General features: G+C 46.9%; 1 protein-coding gene across 1 annotated transcript in view; it reads left to right on the top strand.

The window, feature by feature from the left end:
* The window catches only part of VAX2 (ventral anterior homeobox 2), a 37,885-nt gene extending 19,337 nt beyond the window's left edge, over positions 1-18,548 (top strand). The window contains exon 3 of the mRNA XM_054990681.1: positions 18,072-18,548. Within this exon, the coding sequence (XP_054846656.1) occupies positions 18,072-18,548 (477 nt within the window). The remainder of the gene's footprint in view (positions 1-18,071) is intronic.
* Positions 18,549-18,811: the final 263 nt, after the last annotated feature.

Below are 18,811 nucleotides of genomic sequence, written 5' to 3'. Positions count from 1 at the left end.
AAGACAGAAAACCTCCAGGATCCCTAGCCAATCTGGCCTGGAGGAAATATCTTCCTGACCTCAGAGTGGCAATCAGCATTACCCTGCGCACATATGAAAGGGCCACAAGAGTCGAGCCCTGGCTCATCCTCTCCTGCCCTCTCTTGTGCAATTTCCCTAAGTTCATATCGAGTCTAAGAATTCAGCACCGCTGTCAGGGGGCCATCCAGCCTCTGCTTAAAGACCTCCAGAGAAGGAGAGCCCACCATCTCCCGAGGAAGCCTGTTCCACTGAGGGACCGCTCTCACTGTCAGGAAGTTCTTCCTAATGTATTGTCGAAGGCTTTCACGGCCGGAGAACGATGGTTGTTGTGGGTTTTCCGGGCTGTATTGCCGTGGTCTTGGCACTGTAGTTCCTGACGTTTCGCCAGCAGCTGTGGCTGGCATCTTCAGAGGTATAGCACCAAAAGACAGAGATCTCTCAGTGTCACAGTGTGGAAAAGATGTTGGCAGGTCATTTGTATCTACTCAGGAGGGGTGGGGTTGAGCTGAGTCATCCTGTAAGAGTTTCCCAGTTTCCCATCCTCTGAAGATGCCAGCCACAGCTGCTGGCGAAACGTCAGGAACTACAATGCCAAGACCACGGCAATACAGCCCGGAAAACCCACAACAACCATAGTTCTTCCTAATGTTTAGCTGAAAACTCTTGGTTTAATTTTAACCCATTGTTTCTGGTCCAACTCTCTGGGCAACAGAAATCAACACGGATTGTTTTATTTGTTTGCAATGTACAACTTGCAGCAATTAACGGTTTGCCTTTGTTTTGTTTCTCAGTTGTCGACATCTAATAATAACTGCACTTATCTAAGTGAATTCTAATATGTGATTTGACTCTAGGAGAGACAGGGCTGGGGGGAGAGCAGGACCCAGGCGGAGCCCAGTGGGAACGTTGTAGGGGGAGATGCTGTTCTTTTAAAATAAGGGGATTCCCTCTGTCCCAGATGCGATGCGCAAAAAGTGCTGCAACTTGGCACGTCCCCAGTTCTGGAAAGAGGTGGCACTGCAGAGCCATAATAAGCTGCCAGGGCAGAAAATCCACCGCAAAAAAAGGTCTTGCATTTGGTGATTCTGGGCTGAGGGCACTGGAGAGGTCTGTTTAATTTATAGCGTCACAATTAAGACAAGTGTGTTAAAAATTAATCAGAGTAATAGCAATTAATAATTCATTGCCATGGGCAAGAGAGATGATGGAATGACACAAATGTGTGCATGTGAGCACACACGCGTGAGCATCGCTTTAACCGTAACAAAGTTCCCACACAGAAAAGCATTTCCATGCAAGAGTCATAGATCCAGAGGAGTTGGTCGCGTTCCTCTGCAGTAGCAAAACAGCAAACAGTCCAGTAGCACCTTTAAGACTAACCAACTTTACTGTAGCACAAGCTTTCCAGAGCCACAGGTCTCTTCATCAGATGCGTCTGACGAAGAGAGCTGTGGTTCTTGAAAGCTTATGCTACAATAAAGTTGCATCTAATGAAGAGAGCTGTGGCTCTCGAAAGCTTATGCTGCAATAAAGTTGGTTAGTCTTAAAAGTGCTACTGGACTCTTTGCTACCATGTAAGAGTGTGTGTGTGTTGCTTCTCCTGAGCATGTGTACACAGATGTAATAAAATGCACACATTTTCAAAGAGCCCCATGATGCAGAGTGGTAGGCTGCAGTACTGCAGCCCAAGCTCTGCTCACAACCTGAGTTCGATCCCGGCGGAAGCTGGGTTCAGGTAGCTGGCTCAAGGTTGACTCAGCCTTCCATCCTTCTGAGGTCGGTAAAATGAGTACCCAGTTTCCTGGGGGTAAAGTGTAGATGACTGGGGAAGGCAATGGCAAACCACCCCATAACAAAAAGTCTGCCAAGAAAACGTCCTGATGTGACGTCCCCCCATGGGTCAGTAATGACTCGGTGCTTGCACAGGGGACTACCTTTACCTTTTACCTTACGCACATATTCAAGGGAGGCTTGATCTGTGGAGTTCCTGTGAATCCCTCAGTTGGTATCAGTGCTCTCTGCATAGGTCTCCCCTCAAAGACTCCAGCTGGTGTCGAACGCTGCAGCTCCTTTACTCTCAGGAGCTAGACGGACTCTGCTTTTCACTCCCATCTTGCAGTCACTCCATTGGCTTTCCATTAATTACCGGGTTTAATTCAAGGTTATGACTTTCACATTCAAAGCCCTTCATGGTCTTGGCCCCTCATATCTGTGCAACCACCTCTCCCCCTACCACAGCAGCTTTGCTCATCTGAACAGGGCCTTCTGCAGATACACCTTGCAGTTGGGCAAAATCAACAGCTGCCTTCACATGGGATTTCTCTGTGGTGGCCCCCATCTTATGGAATGACCTGCCTGAGGAGGTCAGGAAAGGTCCCACTCCTCTGGCTTTCCATCTTGTCTTACTTTTGTGTTGGGTGTGACAGCCGTTAGCTTAGATGGTTTTAAGAAAGGAGGAGACAACTTCATGGTGGAAGGTCAGTTTATCAGCATTTATTATAAATCCTCCATGTCCAGTAGCAGTGTACCTTTTGAATGACTGTAGCTGGGAACAAGCAGTGGAAAACCACTGCCTCCAGGCAGGGGCTCTGAAGGGGAAACTAGGAGTGAAAAATTCTCGGGGGCCAAGCTGCCCTAGGTTCCTGTGGAGCCCTGCACAGTGCTGCTGGGGACAAAATCAATGTTCTATCCCAACACAGTATCTTGTGTGTGTTCTTCTGAATGTGATATGAAGAGAGCTTGAGGGGCTCTTTGTCTGGTACCTCATCGTGGCTGTCCATAGTCTTGCCTATAAGCCTTGGTCACAGACCTCCAGTGGTGTTTAAAGAGCCACTGCTGGAAACAAACAGTTGTGCTGGGTGGACTTTTGGGTCTGATCTAGTAGGAGCCTTCTGAGACTCCACGCATCATTCAGTGGGCTGGCTATGATTCCTTACAGAGCTCTTCACCCCATTGTCCCGGTCTCAAAGCCCGTCGTTCTCTCTGTGGGCAGTCTCAGGCTTTGTGATTTGGTGGCTGGGACCACGTCCAGGAGAAACCATCCATGCCCCAGAACAGGTCAGAGAAGATCCATGGATGGAGAAAAGGCCCTCTCCATGCTTCCTCCCACCCTCCAGGGTGACCCCCCCACCCTGCCATGAGGCTAGTTTCAGTTGGGTTCCTCTGCTGTAGAACAGCAGGATTTATTTATTATTTTATTGATTTGATCTGATTTGATTTGTACCCCGCCCTCCCCACAGATGGGCTCAGGGCGGCTAACAACATTAAAAAAATACATTAAAATCACAAAAAACATAAAATCAACAATAATTTTTTTAAAAATCATTAAAATAGTCCAGGAGCAGGCTATTTAAACAAATATTGGGAGTCTGTATATGGGCATAGCAGATGGCCGAGGGCAGCCCCAGAAGAAGTGGCGGTCTTAGATGGAAGAAGGAGGACACCCGCTGGCACTCAGCCGAAGGCCCGGCGGAACATCTCCATTTTACAGGCCCTGCGGAACTGTAACAGGTCCCACAGGGCCCGGATCTCCAGCGGGAGAGCGTTCCACCAGGCTGGGGCCAGGGCAGAAAAAGCCCTGGCCCTGGTGGAGGCCAGACGGATGTCCTTCGGGCCGGGGACCACCGGGAGTTGTTTGTCCGCAGAGCGCAACACCCTGCAGGGGACGTAATGGAAGAGGCGGTCCAGCAGGTATGCAGGTCCCAGTCTGAGAGTCCAGGGGCATCATAGAGACCAGGGAATGAGCCTTCGAGAGTCAGAGCTCCCTCCTTCTGCAAGGTTTGGGTTCAGTATGTGAAGCTGTGACTCTCAAAAGCTTACACGCTGAAAATCTTATTGGTCTCTATTGCCATGGAAACCTATTTGAACACTAGCCATGCTATTTTTTCCAGAGGCAATCCCAAACATTTTTAGGTTGGCTTTGGAGCAACCACTGATTGATGCCTCTCTTTTTAGTTGCGCCGGGCACTTTAGGGTTTGGTCTCATATGTTCCTACTCTTTGCGAGCTGCCATGACTCTTTGGGTTCGCAGGGTAAAATGTTTCCGTGAGTACTCTCTTTCAATGGTTTCATCTTTGCACTTGCTTTGGATTGGGCTCTGGCACCTTTGATATTCCGTGTGCTTCTGCCACATGGAGAGAGACAGTTCTTTAGTGATGGGATAAAAGATTGAAGGGCTTGAAAAATGCATGTGAACATTCCCTTTAGTCTGGAAACTGTTATTTGAGGCTGCCAGCGGTCTGTTTTTATGGTCTGTGTTTTTATGCCAGGCTGGGATTTTTAATGGTGGGTTTTAATTAATACCTTTTAATGTTTGTTTTTATTGTTTTTGGTTTTGTAAGCCACTTCAGGCAGGTCCCTTCTTCCTTCCTTCCTTCCTTCCTCCCTCCCTCCCTCCCTCCCTCCCTTCCTTCCTTAAGACTTAATGTGGCCAAACCAGTCATGATGGTAGAAATCCAGCAGGCAGGATAGTGGAGGCTATTCAGTATTTTGCAGGGAGTGCCACATGTACGATTATCTACCTAGTGGGAAGAAATTGTGTGTGGGGGTGGGGGCAGTGCTGGATACATGGAGCTCTTGGCTCTTAGCCAATAGGAGCTCTTTTGGGAAAAGTGAAGAGTGGACAGGAGGAGATTTTCAGTCAAAAGGAGCCAGGTTTTGTAGCACAGTGGTTAAGTGATTCGACTGTGCATCAGCACTCTACTGGTTCGAATCCCACTCCTGCCATGAGCTCAGTAGGTGGCCTTGGGTCAGCCCCTCCTCTCAGCCCAGCTCCCCAGCTGCATTGTGGGGATGATAATAACACTAACTTGTTCACCGCTCTGGGTGAGGCACTAATCTGCCTAGAAGAGTGGTATATAAGCACAGTTATGATGATGATGATGGTGATGATGATGACGACGACGAAGAAGAAGAGACGATGTTCCGTTTCCAGGACTGAGAGTCAGGGGTTAGGCTGTGAGGGTTGGTCTCGCAGGAGTGTGAAGCAAAGATCTGAGGGGATATGAGGTCTGTGGTTAAGCTTCCTTGCAGAGGGCACCGAGGGGTCCTAGGCTGGCAGGCTTTTGCTAGGCCTGGTGCATAAATACATGATATGCCCGACACATGCTGGGTCATGCGTATATGACCAGACTCAGTCAAACGTAATCGGGGGAACTCTCCTTAAATAGTACTCATTCATAGAAACATAGAGTGGGGAGGGATCTTAATCTCTGTGGGTAGAGACACCAGATCCTAAGCATTAGAGCCCACCTGATCAAAACTGGGATGCTGACCTTGAGTTGGAGAGCAAAATAAGGGAGGTGATTAAAACAGAAAATGTTATCATACTGGGTGACTACAAATACCCTCAGACTGAAATATTGCCTTGAGGAGGAACACAGAGATGTGTTAGTGACATCACTGTTGCTAACCAGTCAGTGCTATGCACAGCTGGAACTTGCTGTAAGTTCAACGAATCCAGGACAGAAGTCAGGGCAGAGAGCGCTTTCACGGCCGGATCAGAGCTCAGATGATATGGGCTGTGTGCATTCTTCCGGCTTCCATTCCATCTGCCCCCATATCCCCTTTCCATGAGATCAGGGTATTGGCTAGCATTGCTGGGACTCAGAACTGCTTGTGTGAGGCAGGCTTACTAGTCTCCAGGTGGGTCCTGGAATTCTCCCAGAATTACAACCCATCTTCAGGCTACAGAGGTCAGTTCCCTTAGAGGAAACGGTGGCTTCAGATGGTGGACTCCGTGGTACCACTTCCCTGCTGAGCCTCCCTCCTGTCCCCAAACCCCATCTTTCCCAGGCTCCGCCCCCAAACCTCCAGGAATTTCCCAAGCTGGAGCTGGCAACCCTAATGCCTGCACTTGAACTAGGATGCCAGGCCTGCGCGACCTCCCCTCCCCTCTCTCCCCCTTGGATTTGGGCTCCAGCAAATACTTCCTTTGAGCGTCTTTGCGCACAAAACCAGCCTTTCAATGCGGCTCAAAGGAAGTGTGAGCCGGGCAATTACCAGCAGCCCTGTTTGGGATTGCACTTGTAGCTTTTGTTTGGAGAAAGCAGATCAAGCATGTCTCGGTGTGTCATTTGTGCACTGGGGGTCGTTTCAGACCCTCCCCTGTTCAGTCTCTGCTCCCAGTAATGGCTGCTTGGGTTTTATTCCTCCATCCAGACTCAGTTAATTGAAAAGGAGGGGAGAGCAGGGGAGGGACAGCTTTCCGTTGATGGAGAATAATTACACGCCCCCCCTTCTCTGCAATTCCCCCAGATGCCTAATTAAGTCTTCTCATTCTGACAAGACCCTTTTTTTTAAAAACCCAACAACTACACAACTGCTTTTATTACAACTGCAAAAACAGCAGGCTGAGATAGGCTGACTCTGCAGCCCTCCGCATTAAAACAACGGGCTCCCTGTGTCTTTCCGCTTGTCTGCCAGACCCCCCAGGTGATGTTGGGTCACCGGGAGCACCAAATGTGTGGCTTCTTTCTTTGGGTGAATGCATGTCGTGCAAGGCCACCAAACGTGCTCAGGAAACCACAGCCAGATTGTGGCTTGTTTAAACCAAACCTCCTAGCAAATTCCATTTGTATTTTGGGACTTGACTCCCAAGCTAGAATTACCAGCAGTTGGGCAACAATGAGCAGAAATGTCTCCAGCAGGGGCTTGCACTAATTGTTCTTTTACTTTTTCTTGACTAGCCAGTGGAAAGATGCCAAGTCCTTGCAAAAGGTGAGGCAGCCTTCCACAAACTGGTACCAAGAGATCCTAAATGCAATGACTGTACTGATCGGATCCAGGGATAGATATTAGGGAAGGAGACAGAGCCGTGCAAAACAAAGATCTCATTTCTGGGACCTCAGATCCTACTACTTGCCCTAGCCACATGGATGTATATAATTTCTCTTATTTTGCATTATCAGTCTGCAAGGCTGACCATTTTGTATTCTGCATAACTTATTTGGGGGGAGGCACGGACCCCTTCTCCTGACCACTGGAACCATCCAACGTGAGGCGTCGAGTAGTGATATTACAGGCATTGCAGGCTGTCATGTATCTGAATACATAATATTTGGGGAATATTCAGTAAATATTCAAGTTTGCAAAGAAGGTCTAATCAGTATTCGATATCAAGACCCATTGGGGTAGATAGGGAGGAGGGGTGAATTCACTTCTTCTCTACTATGCTTACTTGATGGTGAATTTTGGGGAAGGGGTGACTTCATTTCTTCTCTACTATGCTTACTTGATGGTGAAGAGTGCGCTCAAGTCATAGCTGACTTATGGAGACCCCTACATGGCAAGAGTCTAACAAAGGTGGCTTGCCATTGCCTGCCTCTGCAACCCTGGTCTTCCTTGGAGGTCTCCCATTCAATTACTAACCAAAGCCGACCCTGCTTAGCTTCGGAGATCTGACGAGATCAGACTCACCTGAGCTATCCATGTCAGGGCAACATATGTATTGTCGAAGGCTTTCACGGCCGGAGAACGATGGTGGTTGTGGGTTTTCCGGGCTGTATTGCCGTGGTCTTGGCATTGTAGTTCCTGACGTTTCGCCAGCAGCTGTGGCTGGCATCTTCAGAGGTGTAGCACCAAAAGACGGGCAACATACTTACAATATTAATTTTTTAAAAAATCACCAAAAAGGTAAAAGTTACTCAAAAGAAACAGGTCCATAGCTAGCTTGCTTGCTTGCTTTCTTCATGGCCCCAGTGGGGACCCAAAACTTTAGAAATACAATTATTGCAAAGGAAAATGCATTTCTAGCAGAGAACAGCCTTCCAAAATAGGTAAGGAAGGGGGCGTTCATCTGGTTGCTCATGGTGTAAAGATTAGAGTTAGCAACTTCCAAGCGAGGCTTTGATATCTGCTGGAAATACAACAGATCTCCAGAGTCCCATGACCAGTTCCTCTGGAGGAAAGGTCAGCTTCAGAAGGTGTTCATGGCATTATACTCCACTGAGGTCCTTCCTCTCCCCCCAAACCCCACCTTCTCTAGGGTCCACCCCAAAATCTCCAGGAATGTTTCTAATTTTCATACGCCAAATATTGGAGGATAAAACTTATTTCAAAAATGCTTAATGGTTCTCTAGTTGTCCAATGAAAGGTGCAACTTCCTAATATAAAGACTGGCGGGCCACACAAGGAACTCTTGGGGGAATCCTTAAAGGAGATTTGGCAGGCAGAAGGAGGAGCCTTCCCTAGCCAATGACTGTTTTCCATAAATAGTTCCCAGGCTGGTTTTAGTTTTTCTCTAGCCAGGCTCTGAAGCCAGAAGCGTTTGGCTAAGGTGATGCCTGCCTCTGTGGAATGCCGGGGGAACTCCCTCCCTCCCAAAAGTGCCTTCTTAACCTTCTCTTGATTGATTGATTGATTGATTGATTGATTGATTGATTGATTGATTGATTGATTGATTGATTGATTGATAACAACATTTGATTTATGTACCGCTCTTCAGGACAACTTAATGCCCACTCAGAGCAGTTTACAAAGTATGTTATTATTATCCCCACAACAATCACCCTATGAGGTGGGTGGGGCTGAGAGAGCTCTGAGAGAGCTGTGACTGACCCAAGGTCACCCAGCTGGCTTCAGGTGGAGGAGTGGGGAATCAAACCCGGCTCTCCGGATTAGAGTCCTGCTACTCTTAACCACTACACCCAACTACATAATAAAGAAAACTCTTTATTATCATCATATTGCCATTTCTAATTAATATAATTAGGTCAAAATTATGACGATTTTGACATGTATGAATATACAGCTTTCATTTGCAATATTAAATTCATTTGAAAACATAGCAGTCCTATGGAATGACAACAACAATGTGGTTTTTGTTACTTCAAAGAAATATGAACCGCAAAACCACCTTTCATGTGGTTTCATCCTTCTTTAATGGTTGCACTTCCTCATATTTTCTTCATTTCCCATCAATAAATGTTTATTGGTCTAAGCTGCTCTGTCAGACTCTGCCTAGCATCAAAATAGCATCCATCTAATTTCAACATGGGGAGTCATTACTAGCCTGGCTGCTTGGAAGTTTAAAATGACAAGCAAGGTTTCCCGCGCTGGCAAAGTCCAGCGGTTCCCCCTGAATGGCTGGCATGGAGTAGCTGCTGTTTGCTTGCTGTGGTGCTATTAAGGCCGAAGGTTTCCTTTGACTCTTTTGTGTCTTGATCACGTTGGCCCCAGAACTCCACAGCACCAAATTCCATCTGGACTCCACGATTCCTAAGGGTGGCCTAGTTTGTGTGTAAGGTAGGCCTGGTTTTCAGAGCAAGCTGCTTTGAGCCTGTCTGTCTCCCTCTGCCTCTGCCTCGGCTGCTGCCCCCCAGCCTTGCTCACCATTTGCTGGAGTCGCTTAGAATCATAGAGTTGGAAAGGACCTCCAGGGTCATCTAGTCCAACCCCCTGCACAATGCAGGAAATTCACAACTACCTCCCTCCCGTACACCCCCAGTGACCCCTGCTCCATGCCCAGAAGATGGCAAAACACTGCGAGAATCCTTAGCCAAGCTGGCCTGGGGAAAGTTGCTTCCTGACCCCAAAGTGGTGATTGGCATGTAAAAAGGGGCCACGAGAACTGAGCACTGATGCAACCCTTCCTGCCCTCCCTCGCATGATCTGCCCAGGTTCACAGAACCAGCATTGCTGTCAGATGGCCATCCAGCCTCTGCTTGAAAACCTCCAAAGGAGACTTCCAAGCCACTTGATGAACCTCAGTAACCCACGTAGATTAGTGTAATCAAATACCTGTTTATAGAGGTACAAGTCGGAAGCCCAAGATTTTCCTGCTAGTGCTAACTCTTGGTTGCATATTTTGGATTCAGCATGGGCAGAAAGCAAAAAGCAAAATATTTTCTCAGATGTGCCCATGCTGCTAGAATTTCCAATGTCTGTTTCAGTATCTCAAAACTAAACAAAACAAAAGCATCAGCCAGAAGTATGCAAAATGTTTGCTTCAGGTACACTCCGCTAGGACAATCTCTTGCACATGTCCCATTAAAATGCACATTGAGAAGATCTCTTTGAATGACCGTTTAAATGGATCTTGTGAAACAGGCCTTCCCAGGGGACTGTGGACCATGTTGCTGACTATTTGGATTTTTCAACTCAGGCACCAAAACGTCTTGCACAGACTCTGGACATACTGAAGACCCAGGGGTCTCAGAAACCATCCCAAGGCCTTTTACTAGCTTAAGTGGCTGTATCAACTGCAGCCACTCCTGGTGGTAATAGACCTCCCCATGCCAGACAGGCATCCAGAATGGACGGTTCCAAGGAGCTTTATGTGAGGCTGCCTTTGAAAAGGTCATGGAAACCACCACTGAGTGAGAATGCAACTCCAGATTTTTGGCAGAGGCAAGCCACTTTCCTATTTCCACTCCCATTCATTCATCCATCCATCCATCCATCCATCCATCCATCCATCCATCCATCCATTCATTCATTCATTCGCTCGTTCGTTCGTTCGTTCGTTCGCTCGCTCGCTCGCTCGTTCGTTTGTTCGTTCGTTCGTTCATTTGTTCGTTCATTCATTGGTTCATTGGTTCATTCGAAAAGAGCAAGAGTCCAATACCACCTATATTACTCACAACATTTGTGGTAGGGTATGAGCTTTCGTGAGTCACAGCTCACTTTTTCAGATACAACCAGAATGTGAGTCCATCGGTCCTTATATCTTTGAGAATGGAGTGATTTCATTCATTCATTCATTCATTCATTTGTACGCCACTTTTCTTCCCAATGTGACTTACCTACAGTGACTTACAACATTCTTCCCTTCTCCATTGTTTCCTCACATCAACCCTGTGAGGTGGGTTATACTGAGAGTGTGTGATTGGCCCAAGGTCACCCAGCAAGCTTCTGTGGCAGAGCAAGGTTTCGACTCTCGGTCTCCCACATCCTAATGTGACACTCTAACTACTACACCCTACAAATCCTATTTAGGGACCATTCAAGTCCTAACCCTAGTGAGATTTCCTTCAGCAATATAAACTACAGTTGCCAACTTCTAGCTGGGAGATTTCTGGAGATTTAGGGATGGAGGGGCCTCAGCATGGTACACAGCCATAGAACCCACCTTCCACAGGAGCCATTTCCTCCAGGGAAACTGGTCTCTTTATTCTGGAGATCAGCTGGTAATTCTGGGAGATGTCCAGGCCTCACCTAGCAGCGTCAGACCGACCTAGAAATACCAACATGGGGGTGTGATATTGACTAAAGCAATTGCTGTTTGAAAGAAATGCCTGTGAAGAAGTGATAGCATGAAACGGAATGGGATAACCAGGGCTTTTTTTCAGCCAGAATGCAGTGGAACGGAGTTCTGGCACCTCTTGAAAATGGTCACATGGCCAGTGGCCCCGCCCCCTGATCTCCAGACAGAGGGGAGTTTAGATTGCCCTCTGCACCAGTGGCGCGGACGGCAATCTAATCCCCCCTCTGTCTGGAGATCGGGGCGAGGCCACTGGTCATGTGACCATTTTCACCGAGGGCGATTTAAACTTTAAAAAACTCCCCCCTTGTTCCAGCTAACCCAAAGTGACGTCATTGTGCGGTTCTAAGTTCCACCACTGAGTTCCGCCACCTCTTTTCCCAGAAAAAAAGCCCTGGGGATAACATATGCCGGCAAACCCCGTAGGCGTGGCGTTCTGCATCTTGGTTGTTCTTCAAGCAACTTTACAGCTTTCTGACTATTCACTCTGTAACTATTAATTTGTTTTGCGTGCCTTAGTGCACCTGAACAAATGTATTGTCTTTATAGCATCTTTGTATGTTACTCCCACCATTTTGGATATAATTGTTCTGGATGTTCATTGCTCATAAAGGATGTAAATGCATTTTTTTGTGATTCATTGATGAAATTGAGCAATTTTTGCACTTGCACTTTATATAAAGTTTATTTAGATATACCTTGTGATAGTTTTGACTCTGTTCTACCACCTACAGCACTTTGGGAGGTGGGCAGGTGTGATGAGACTTTCTTCATGGTGCCACCAAGACTTCTGAACTTCCTCCCCTAGAATGAGTCTTTGGCCTTGGATGTCTCTCTTGGTGTAGTGGTTAAGAGCGACGAAACTCCAATCTGGAGAGCCGGGTTTGATTCCCTACTCCTCCACTTGAAGCCAGCTGGGTGACCTTGGGTCAGTCACAGCTCTCTCAGAGCTCTCTCAGCCCCATCCACCTCACAAGGTGATTGTTGTGGGGTTAATAATAATACACTTTGTAAACTGCTCTGAGTGGGCACCAAATTGTCCAGACGGGCGGGATATAAATTGAATGTTGTTGTTGCTTTAGAAATCCCCCTTCTGATCAGTTTTCAATTGAGCAGAGGAGGAGCTGTTTGACTCCTGAATTATTTGAATCCTGTGGCATCAGGATTTGGGGTTATTATTATCTACTTCTGGTTTATTCCTGCTTTTATTTTTAAATTTTATTTATTTATTGTCTGCCTTTCTCCCCACGATCCAAGGCAGATTACCCAGTGCAACTGAAGTGCATTGCAACCAAGAGGTAGGACATTCACTGAACAAGTACAACAATGAACACAGTTAGGACATTCAGTGAAACAGATGCAATAGGGTACAGTAGCAGATAATCTGAAAAGAAGCATAAAGTCGAACAGAAAGATGAAATCTTTCTGAAACAGTGCATAAGCAATTTACATGGCTTGTTAAGTAACAGGGAAACTCCCTAGTGGCACATAGCTGCATCAGCACACAGTAGTACCCAATAGCATAACATACAGTCCCTTTTCCCACCAAAGCATCCCTCTGAGCTTTTTCTTATGACACAGTCCAATAATCTAGGTAGAAAGCCCTGCTGAATAATTCAGTTTTGCATTGCTTGTGGAAAGCCAGAGGAGTGGGACCTTTCCTGACTTCCTCAGGCAGGTCATTCCATAAGGAGGGGGCCACCACAGAGAAAGCCCATGTGAGGGCAGCTGTTGATTTAGCCCAACGGCAGGGCGGTATCTGCAGAAGGCCCTGTCCATACGAGTGAAGCTGCCGTGGCAGAATGTAAGGGGAGAGGCGGCGGCACAGATATGAAGGGCCAAGACTATGAAGAGCTTTGAATGTGATAGTCATGACCTTGAATTAAGCCCAGTATCTGATGGGCTTAATTCATGGAGTGACTGCAAAATGGGAGTAGATCAAGAGGAGGTAGCCATGTTAGTCTGTAGTTGCAAAATAGTAAAGAGTCCAGTAGCACCTTTAAGACTAACCAAATTTATTGTAGCATAAGCTTTAGAGAACCACAGCTCTCTTCATCAGATGCATCTGTAGCATAAGCTTTCGAGAACCACAGCTCCCTTCGTCAGATGCACCTGTAGCTCTCTTCATCAGATGCATCTGACGAAGAGAGCTGTGGTTCTCGAAAGCTTATGCTACAATAAAGTTGGTTAGTCTTGAAGGTGCTACTGGACTTTTTATTATTTTGCAAAATGGGAGTGATATGCACGTTCTGTCTAGTTCCTGAGAGTAAATAAGTTGCAGTTTTCTGTACCAGCTGGAGCCTCTGAGTCAGCTTTGAGGGGAGACCTACGTGGAGATCATCCCAGTAGTCTAGTCTTGATGTTACTGTGGCACGAATCCAGTTGGCCAGATCTGCCACATCAAGGTTGAGGGCAGGGCTTTTTTTCTGGGAAAAGAGGTGGTGGAACTCAGTGGTGGAACTCAGGACCGCACTTTGGGTCAGCTGGAACAAGGGGGGAGTTTTATAAAGTTTAAATCGCCCTCGGCAAAAGTGGTCACATGGCCAATGGCCCCACCCCCTGATCTCGTGTGGAGGGCAATCTATACTCCCCTCTGTCTGGAAATCAGGGGGCGGGGCCACCGGCCATGTGACCATTTTCAAGAGGTGCTGGAACTCCGTTCCACTGCGTTCCTGCTGAAAAAAAGCCCTGGTCAAGGGCCATCTTCCAGGCTAGTATGAGTTGAGAGAGGGCCTTTTTTGTAGGTGCATTTTCTTGCTTCTCTAGCAGCAGTGCTGGATTAAATAACCTCTAAGCTCTTAACTGAGTCAGCCGGGGTCAACGGAAACCCCTCAAAGATCAGAATCCCCATGTCCTTCAAGATCTCTGCTTTTCCAACCAGCCTCACTTCCACCTTGTCTGGGTTCCGTTTCAATTTGTTCGCTTTCAGCTCTGAAGGCTTTTATTCCTGGTATTGCCCTGACGACTATTGCCTTTTTGTATATTATTGCATGGTGTGTTTTTAACTTTTTATTGTAGCCTGTTTTGACAATGTTACTGACGGCAGGCTGCCACTTTTTAAAAGAATGACAGAAAAAGAAATACCCCAGACACCAAGGCACCAAGTGCCTGCCAGTAGAGGGCAGTGCTCAGTTTACTAAAGCGCAAGGGGCCTGGTCTGGGCTTCCAGAAGCGGCACCCTGTTTTCCTACTCTTGTGTTCCCCAACCTTTTTTCAACGGAGCCCCAAATTAATTTTTTTCAAATCCTGAGGATCTGAAACATTTACAGGCCAGAAAAACTGGATGTCAGGGAGCGCAGTTCAATTACTGTCACAATGTATTTGTAAAGAGCTTACTGTTACGGATTTTTTTTTAAAAAAGGACTCTGCTTTAATTTTATTTTCCCAACAGCCGTCACCCTCCATTAATTAAGACACCAAACTGTGATCAGTGAATAAATACGAGCTTTATTTCATGAATAAAACCCAGATGCTATGCCTTGTTAGGACATAAGCATAAAGATCAGCCGTAGCAGAGAATTATATACTTTCAAAGCTAATTGTTTACAGGATAAAAGATAAAATTGTTATACAAAGCTAATACAAATAATTCTTCAGAATCAAATTCTTCAGGAGACACGGCACCAAAACAGGCGTGATGGACAGGACAGTAAACTCTCTCTGTAATATATCCGCCCTGAGCCCGCTAATGTGGGGAGGGCAGAGTATAAATCCAATAAATTAAATTAAATTAAAATGCTAACTATTTGGAGCCACACAGGAGTTTGGGCTATCTTCCTGAGAGACTGCGAATTCAAGGTTAATTCTTGAGTACAAGAAAACAAAACAAATTCTTTTACACTTACAGAGTAATAAAAAAAGTGAATCATTTTTCTTTCTTTCTTTTGTATTATCTGATCTTTCCCCCCCCCCAAAATATCAAAATATCATTTCAAAATAAAGTTCACTTCAACACCAAGATAAAGTCCACGTGCAAAGTCAATACAAGGTTTACTCTCAGTGTGATATCTGGGTTTGTTTATTTTTGAGAAATGTTGAATGGTTGACCCAATTTGGATATTCGGAATTTTTTGTGGTATTTCAAACATTTTATTTATTTATTCCACAATTTCTTGCAGAACCCCTGACAATGTCCTGAGAAACCCCAGGGTTCCATGAAACCCTGGTTGGGAAGCACTGCCCTAATTATTAACCTTGGTTTCTAGTTACTCACACTGTCTGCACTGCCCAAGATGAAATGCACTCTTCACATGTCTTGGGGCTTATCCAGTTATGTAGTGTGTTCTCAGGGCATGTTGCACACATCCCTTTTGGGTATAGCCAAGGGTATTTCAGTCCATTATTCATGGGTTTAAGGGATCATTGGTAGATGTATAGTATGGCTTGGCCTCAAAGGTTTAGGTTGACTAACAATTCTCAGAAAAGGAGAGCAGGCAATAATATATGTTATGTATTCCTTTGACTCTTTCCAAGAAGGAACATGGGTGGGATTGGAGATGGGATTAGCATACATGGAATTAGATTAGACGGGATTAAAGATTCGGAGCATACATGGGATTACCCTGTGGGGTAGGTTAGGCTGAGAGAGAGTGACTTGAATGTTAATACTTTATCAGGATTTGGAATCCATGCCTCGCCTACACATGCCCAACGCTCTACACCAGGGGATAGCCAAAGCTTGATCCGTAAGTCTTCCCTTGGCCAAGGGAAAGAGGACTGTTAAGGGAGGGGGGGTTGTATTGAGACATTGTTTTAGAGCAGGCAGTGAGAAAGATGATCTTAGGTTCTCAGGAGAAGCACACCACGAGCCAGCTTCGGCTGGCTGTCAAGGACACTGGCTCCACAGAGCGAGAAAGTAAACATTTGTTACATTTGTAAGACAGCCCACTGGCATGGAGCAATAAAGAACTTCGCACACTCTCAGAAGCCAGAGGCAGAACCCCTTCACATTCATGGCAGATATGCAGGAGGCATATATGGCACAGGGTGAGGGAGAGCATTTGCCCAGGCTGCCAACCGGTAGCAGCAGATCACTGGGTATCCTGCCTCCTCCCTCCAATTGCCAGTGATTAGCTGGCATAGGGGCAAACCACTGGGTGTTTGCCCGCCACCAACAGGCACCTACCGAGCCTAATTACAGCTGATCTCTAGGCTGTAGCAATCAGTTCCCCAGGAGAAAATGGCTACTTTGGAGGGTGGCCAATGGCATCATGTCCCTCCCCAGGCTCTACCCCCAAATGTCCAGGAATTTCCCAGCCCAGAGTTGGCAACCCTAATGGAAGGAGACAGTCCTTCCGGGCCTGCTGGTGGTGGGAGATTCCTGCCAAGGAGATGGGCTCTTGGCGGGCTCTGCAAGGTCATTCGTACATCCTTAAGCAAGTATCCGTGCTTCAGATCTCTTGCTCCAGATTAGAAATGCCCTAAACCCTGCAGAGAACATGAGTAAGGCTCTTGCTTTCCACGTTTAAAGAATGGAAGCAGAGGCGCATTTTTCTACGTAGACGATGCAAGATGGAACGAATCAGCCCAGCCTCCCTCTGTACCAAACAATCGGAGCAGTCAATTTTTCTCCTGCATGTTAAAGGCAGATTGCAAGGCCAGGTCTAATCCCTGTTTCATCTGAAAACAAACTAACAATTGATTCACACATGTAGGAGGACCAAGTAGCAGAGCCTGGTGGTGGTAAAATGGATAGTGCCCTCCGGATTACAGGTGGCGGATCCGAGTCCTGCTGAATGCTCCTTCACATTAAAAAGCTGCTTGCAGTGCTGGTTTCCTATCTGCAGGGAATTTTTCACATTCCAAAATGGGTCCGTCCTGTGGTCTCTGCCGCCACCTTTCCCTGCATGTGAAAAAAGCAAGAGTCCAGTAGCACCATAAGACACAACATTTATGGTAGGGTATGAGCTTTCATGAGTCACAACTCATTTCTTCAGAGAGACTGCTGTATTGCAACTTGGTGATGCAGTGCAAGACAATGCATCCTCCTGGACTGAATCGAGACCTAGGCTTTCTTTCTCACCATGAATGCTGATTTCTCCACACCCACCACCCTTCTGCATACCCCATCCAATCCAATCACGCCTGCTATTGTCATTCACCGGCTTTTGTCATTTACCTGGTATTGTCATTCGGCATCTGAAATCACTCCACTCTCCAAGATATAAGGACAAATGGACTCACATTCTAGCTGTGTCTGACCAAGTGAGCTATGACTCATGAAAGCTCATACCCTACCACAAATTTTGGGAGTCTTCTATAGAGATGGGCACGAACTGGAAAAAACCCAAACCATGTGGTTCATGGTTCATCAAATTTCACGAACCACAAACTTTCACGAACCTGCCCCTGGTTCACAAACCGGTTTGTTTGGTTCATGAAAACATCACATCCAGGTCAGAAAATCATCACTTCTGGGTCAGCAGAAGGTCTGCAGGAAGTTCATCCCCTGTTGCCTAGGAAATTGATTGATTGGCATCAGGCTGTCTGCAGTAACGAACCAAGAAAATGAACCAAACGGATCAGCCTAAAGTTCGTGACGGTTCGTCAGAAATGGGATCTGATGAACCGTGGTTCGCGAGCCACGAACCAGCTTGGTTCGTGCTTAATTTTGGTTCGCATTTCGGTTCGTGCCCATCTCTGGTCTTCTAAGTGCTACTGGACTCTTGCTCTTTTCTACTGCTACAGACAGACTAACATGGCGACCCTATTTCCCTGCATGTGTGAACCAAAGCTTAGAGATATGAGTCTGTCTTTCTGCCCTTTCTGCCTCCGCTGGGATGCCTAGACCCCAGCACGGTGACTTGTAGTGGTAACCATCTCTTCTCTCTTCTCTCCATCCCCACCCCAGGTCAAGGTCTGGTTCCAGAATCGCCGCACCAAGCAGAAAAAGGATCAGAGCAGGGACTCTGAGAAACGCACCACTTCCACCTCCGAGTCTTTTGCGACTTGCAACATCCTGCGACTTCTGGAACAGGGGCGGCTCTTATCTGTCCCAGCCCCTCCAACGTTGCTCTCCCCAACTTCCAACCCCATCATCTCTTCTTCTGGTAACGGATCCTCCATGGGGACATCAGGAAACACCTCGCCCGGACTCAGCAGCGGGGGAAGCCCTCCTGGGCCGGGGGCCTTCAGCTTGCAAGTCCCCTCCTTGGCATCCTCAGCTTCCCCACAGCTCCCGACCGCCCCGCTTTCTTTCAGCAGCCCACTGCTGGGGAGCCTGCACGAATTACCTAGTGGTTACGGACTGGGGACCTCTGCCTTTGAGCCTTACATGCGGCTGGAGAGGAAAGACAATACAATACCCAGCAAGAAGCCAAGTTCTTAAATAATAATTATAAATAATCATCACAGTGGAGAAAAACAAAGGAAGGCCCTGACCCACGCCCCCCTCCCACTTCCTGTCCTCCCCCCACACTGAATTTCCTACCTGGGACTTCTATTTTGCAAGTGGAATCTCAAAGACTGTTTACCAAATGTCAATGTGACGTGTGCGTGTGTGTGCGTGTGTGTGTGAGTGTGTTCCTTTCACGGAAATTAAACTGACAATTACAGAGAAAGCCGGTCTGCTCTGGTGTCTTGGGGGACCTC

This window comes from Eublepharis macularius, chromosome 10, assembly GCF_028583425.1.
Source record: "Eublepharis macularius isolate TG4126 chromosome 10, MPM_Emac_v1.0, whole genome shotgun sequence".
NCBI lineage: Eukaryota > Metazoa > Chordata > Lepidosauria > Squamata > Eublepharidae > Eublepharis > Eublepharis macularius.
Note: the sequence above shows the minus strand (reverse complement) of the source record. Positions and strands in the feature narration are given on the sequence as shown.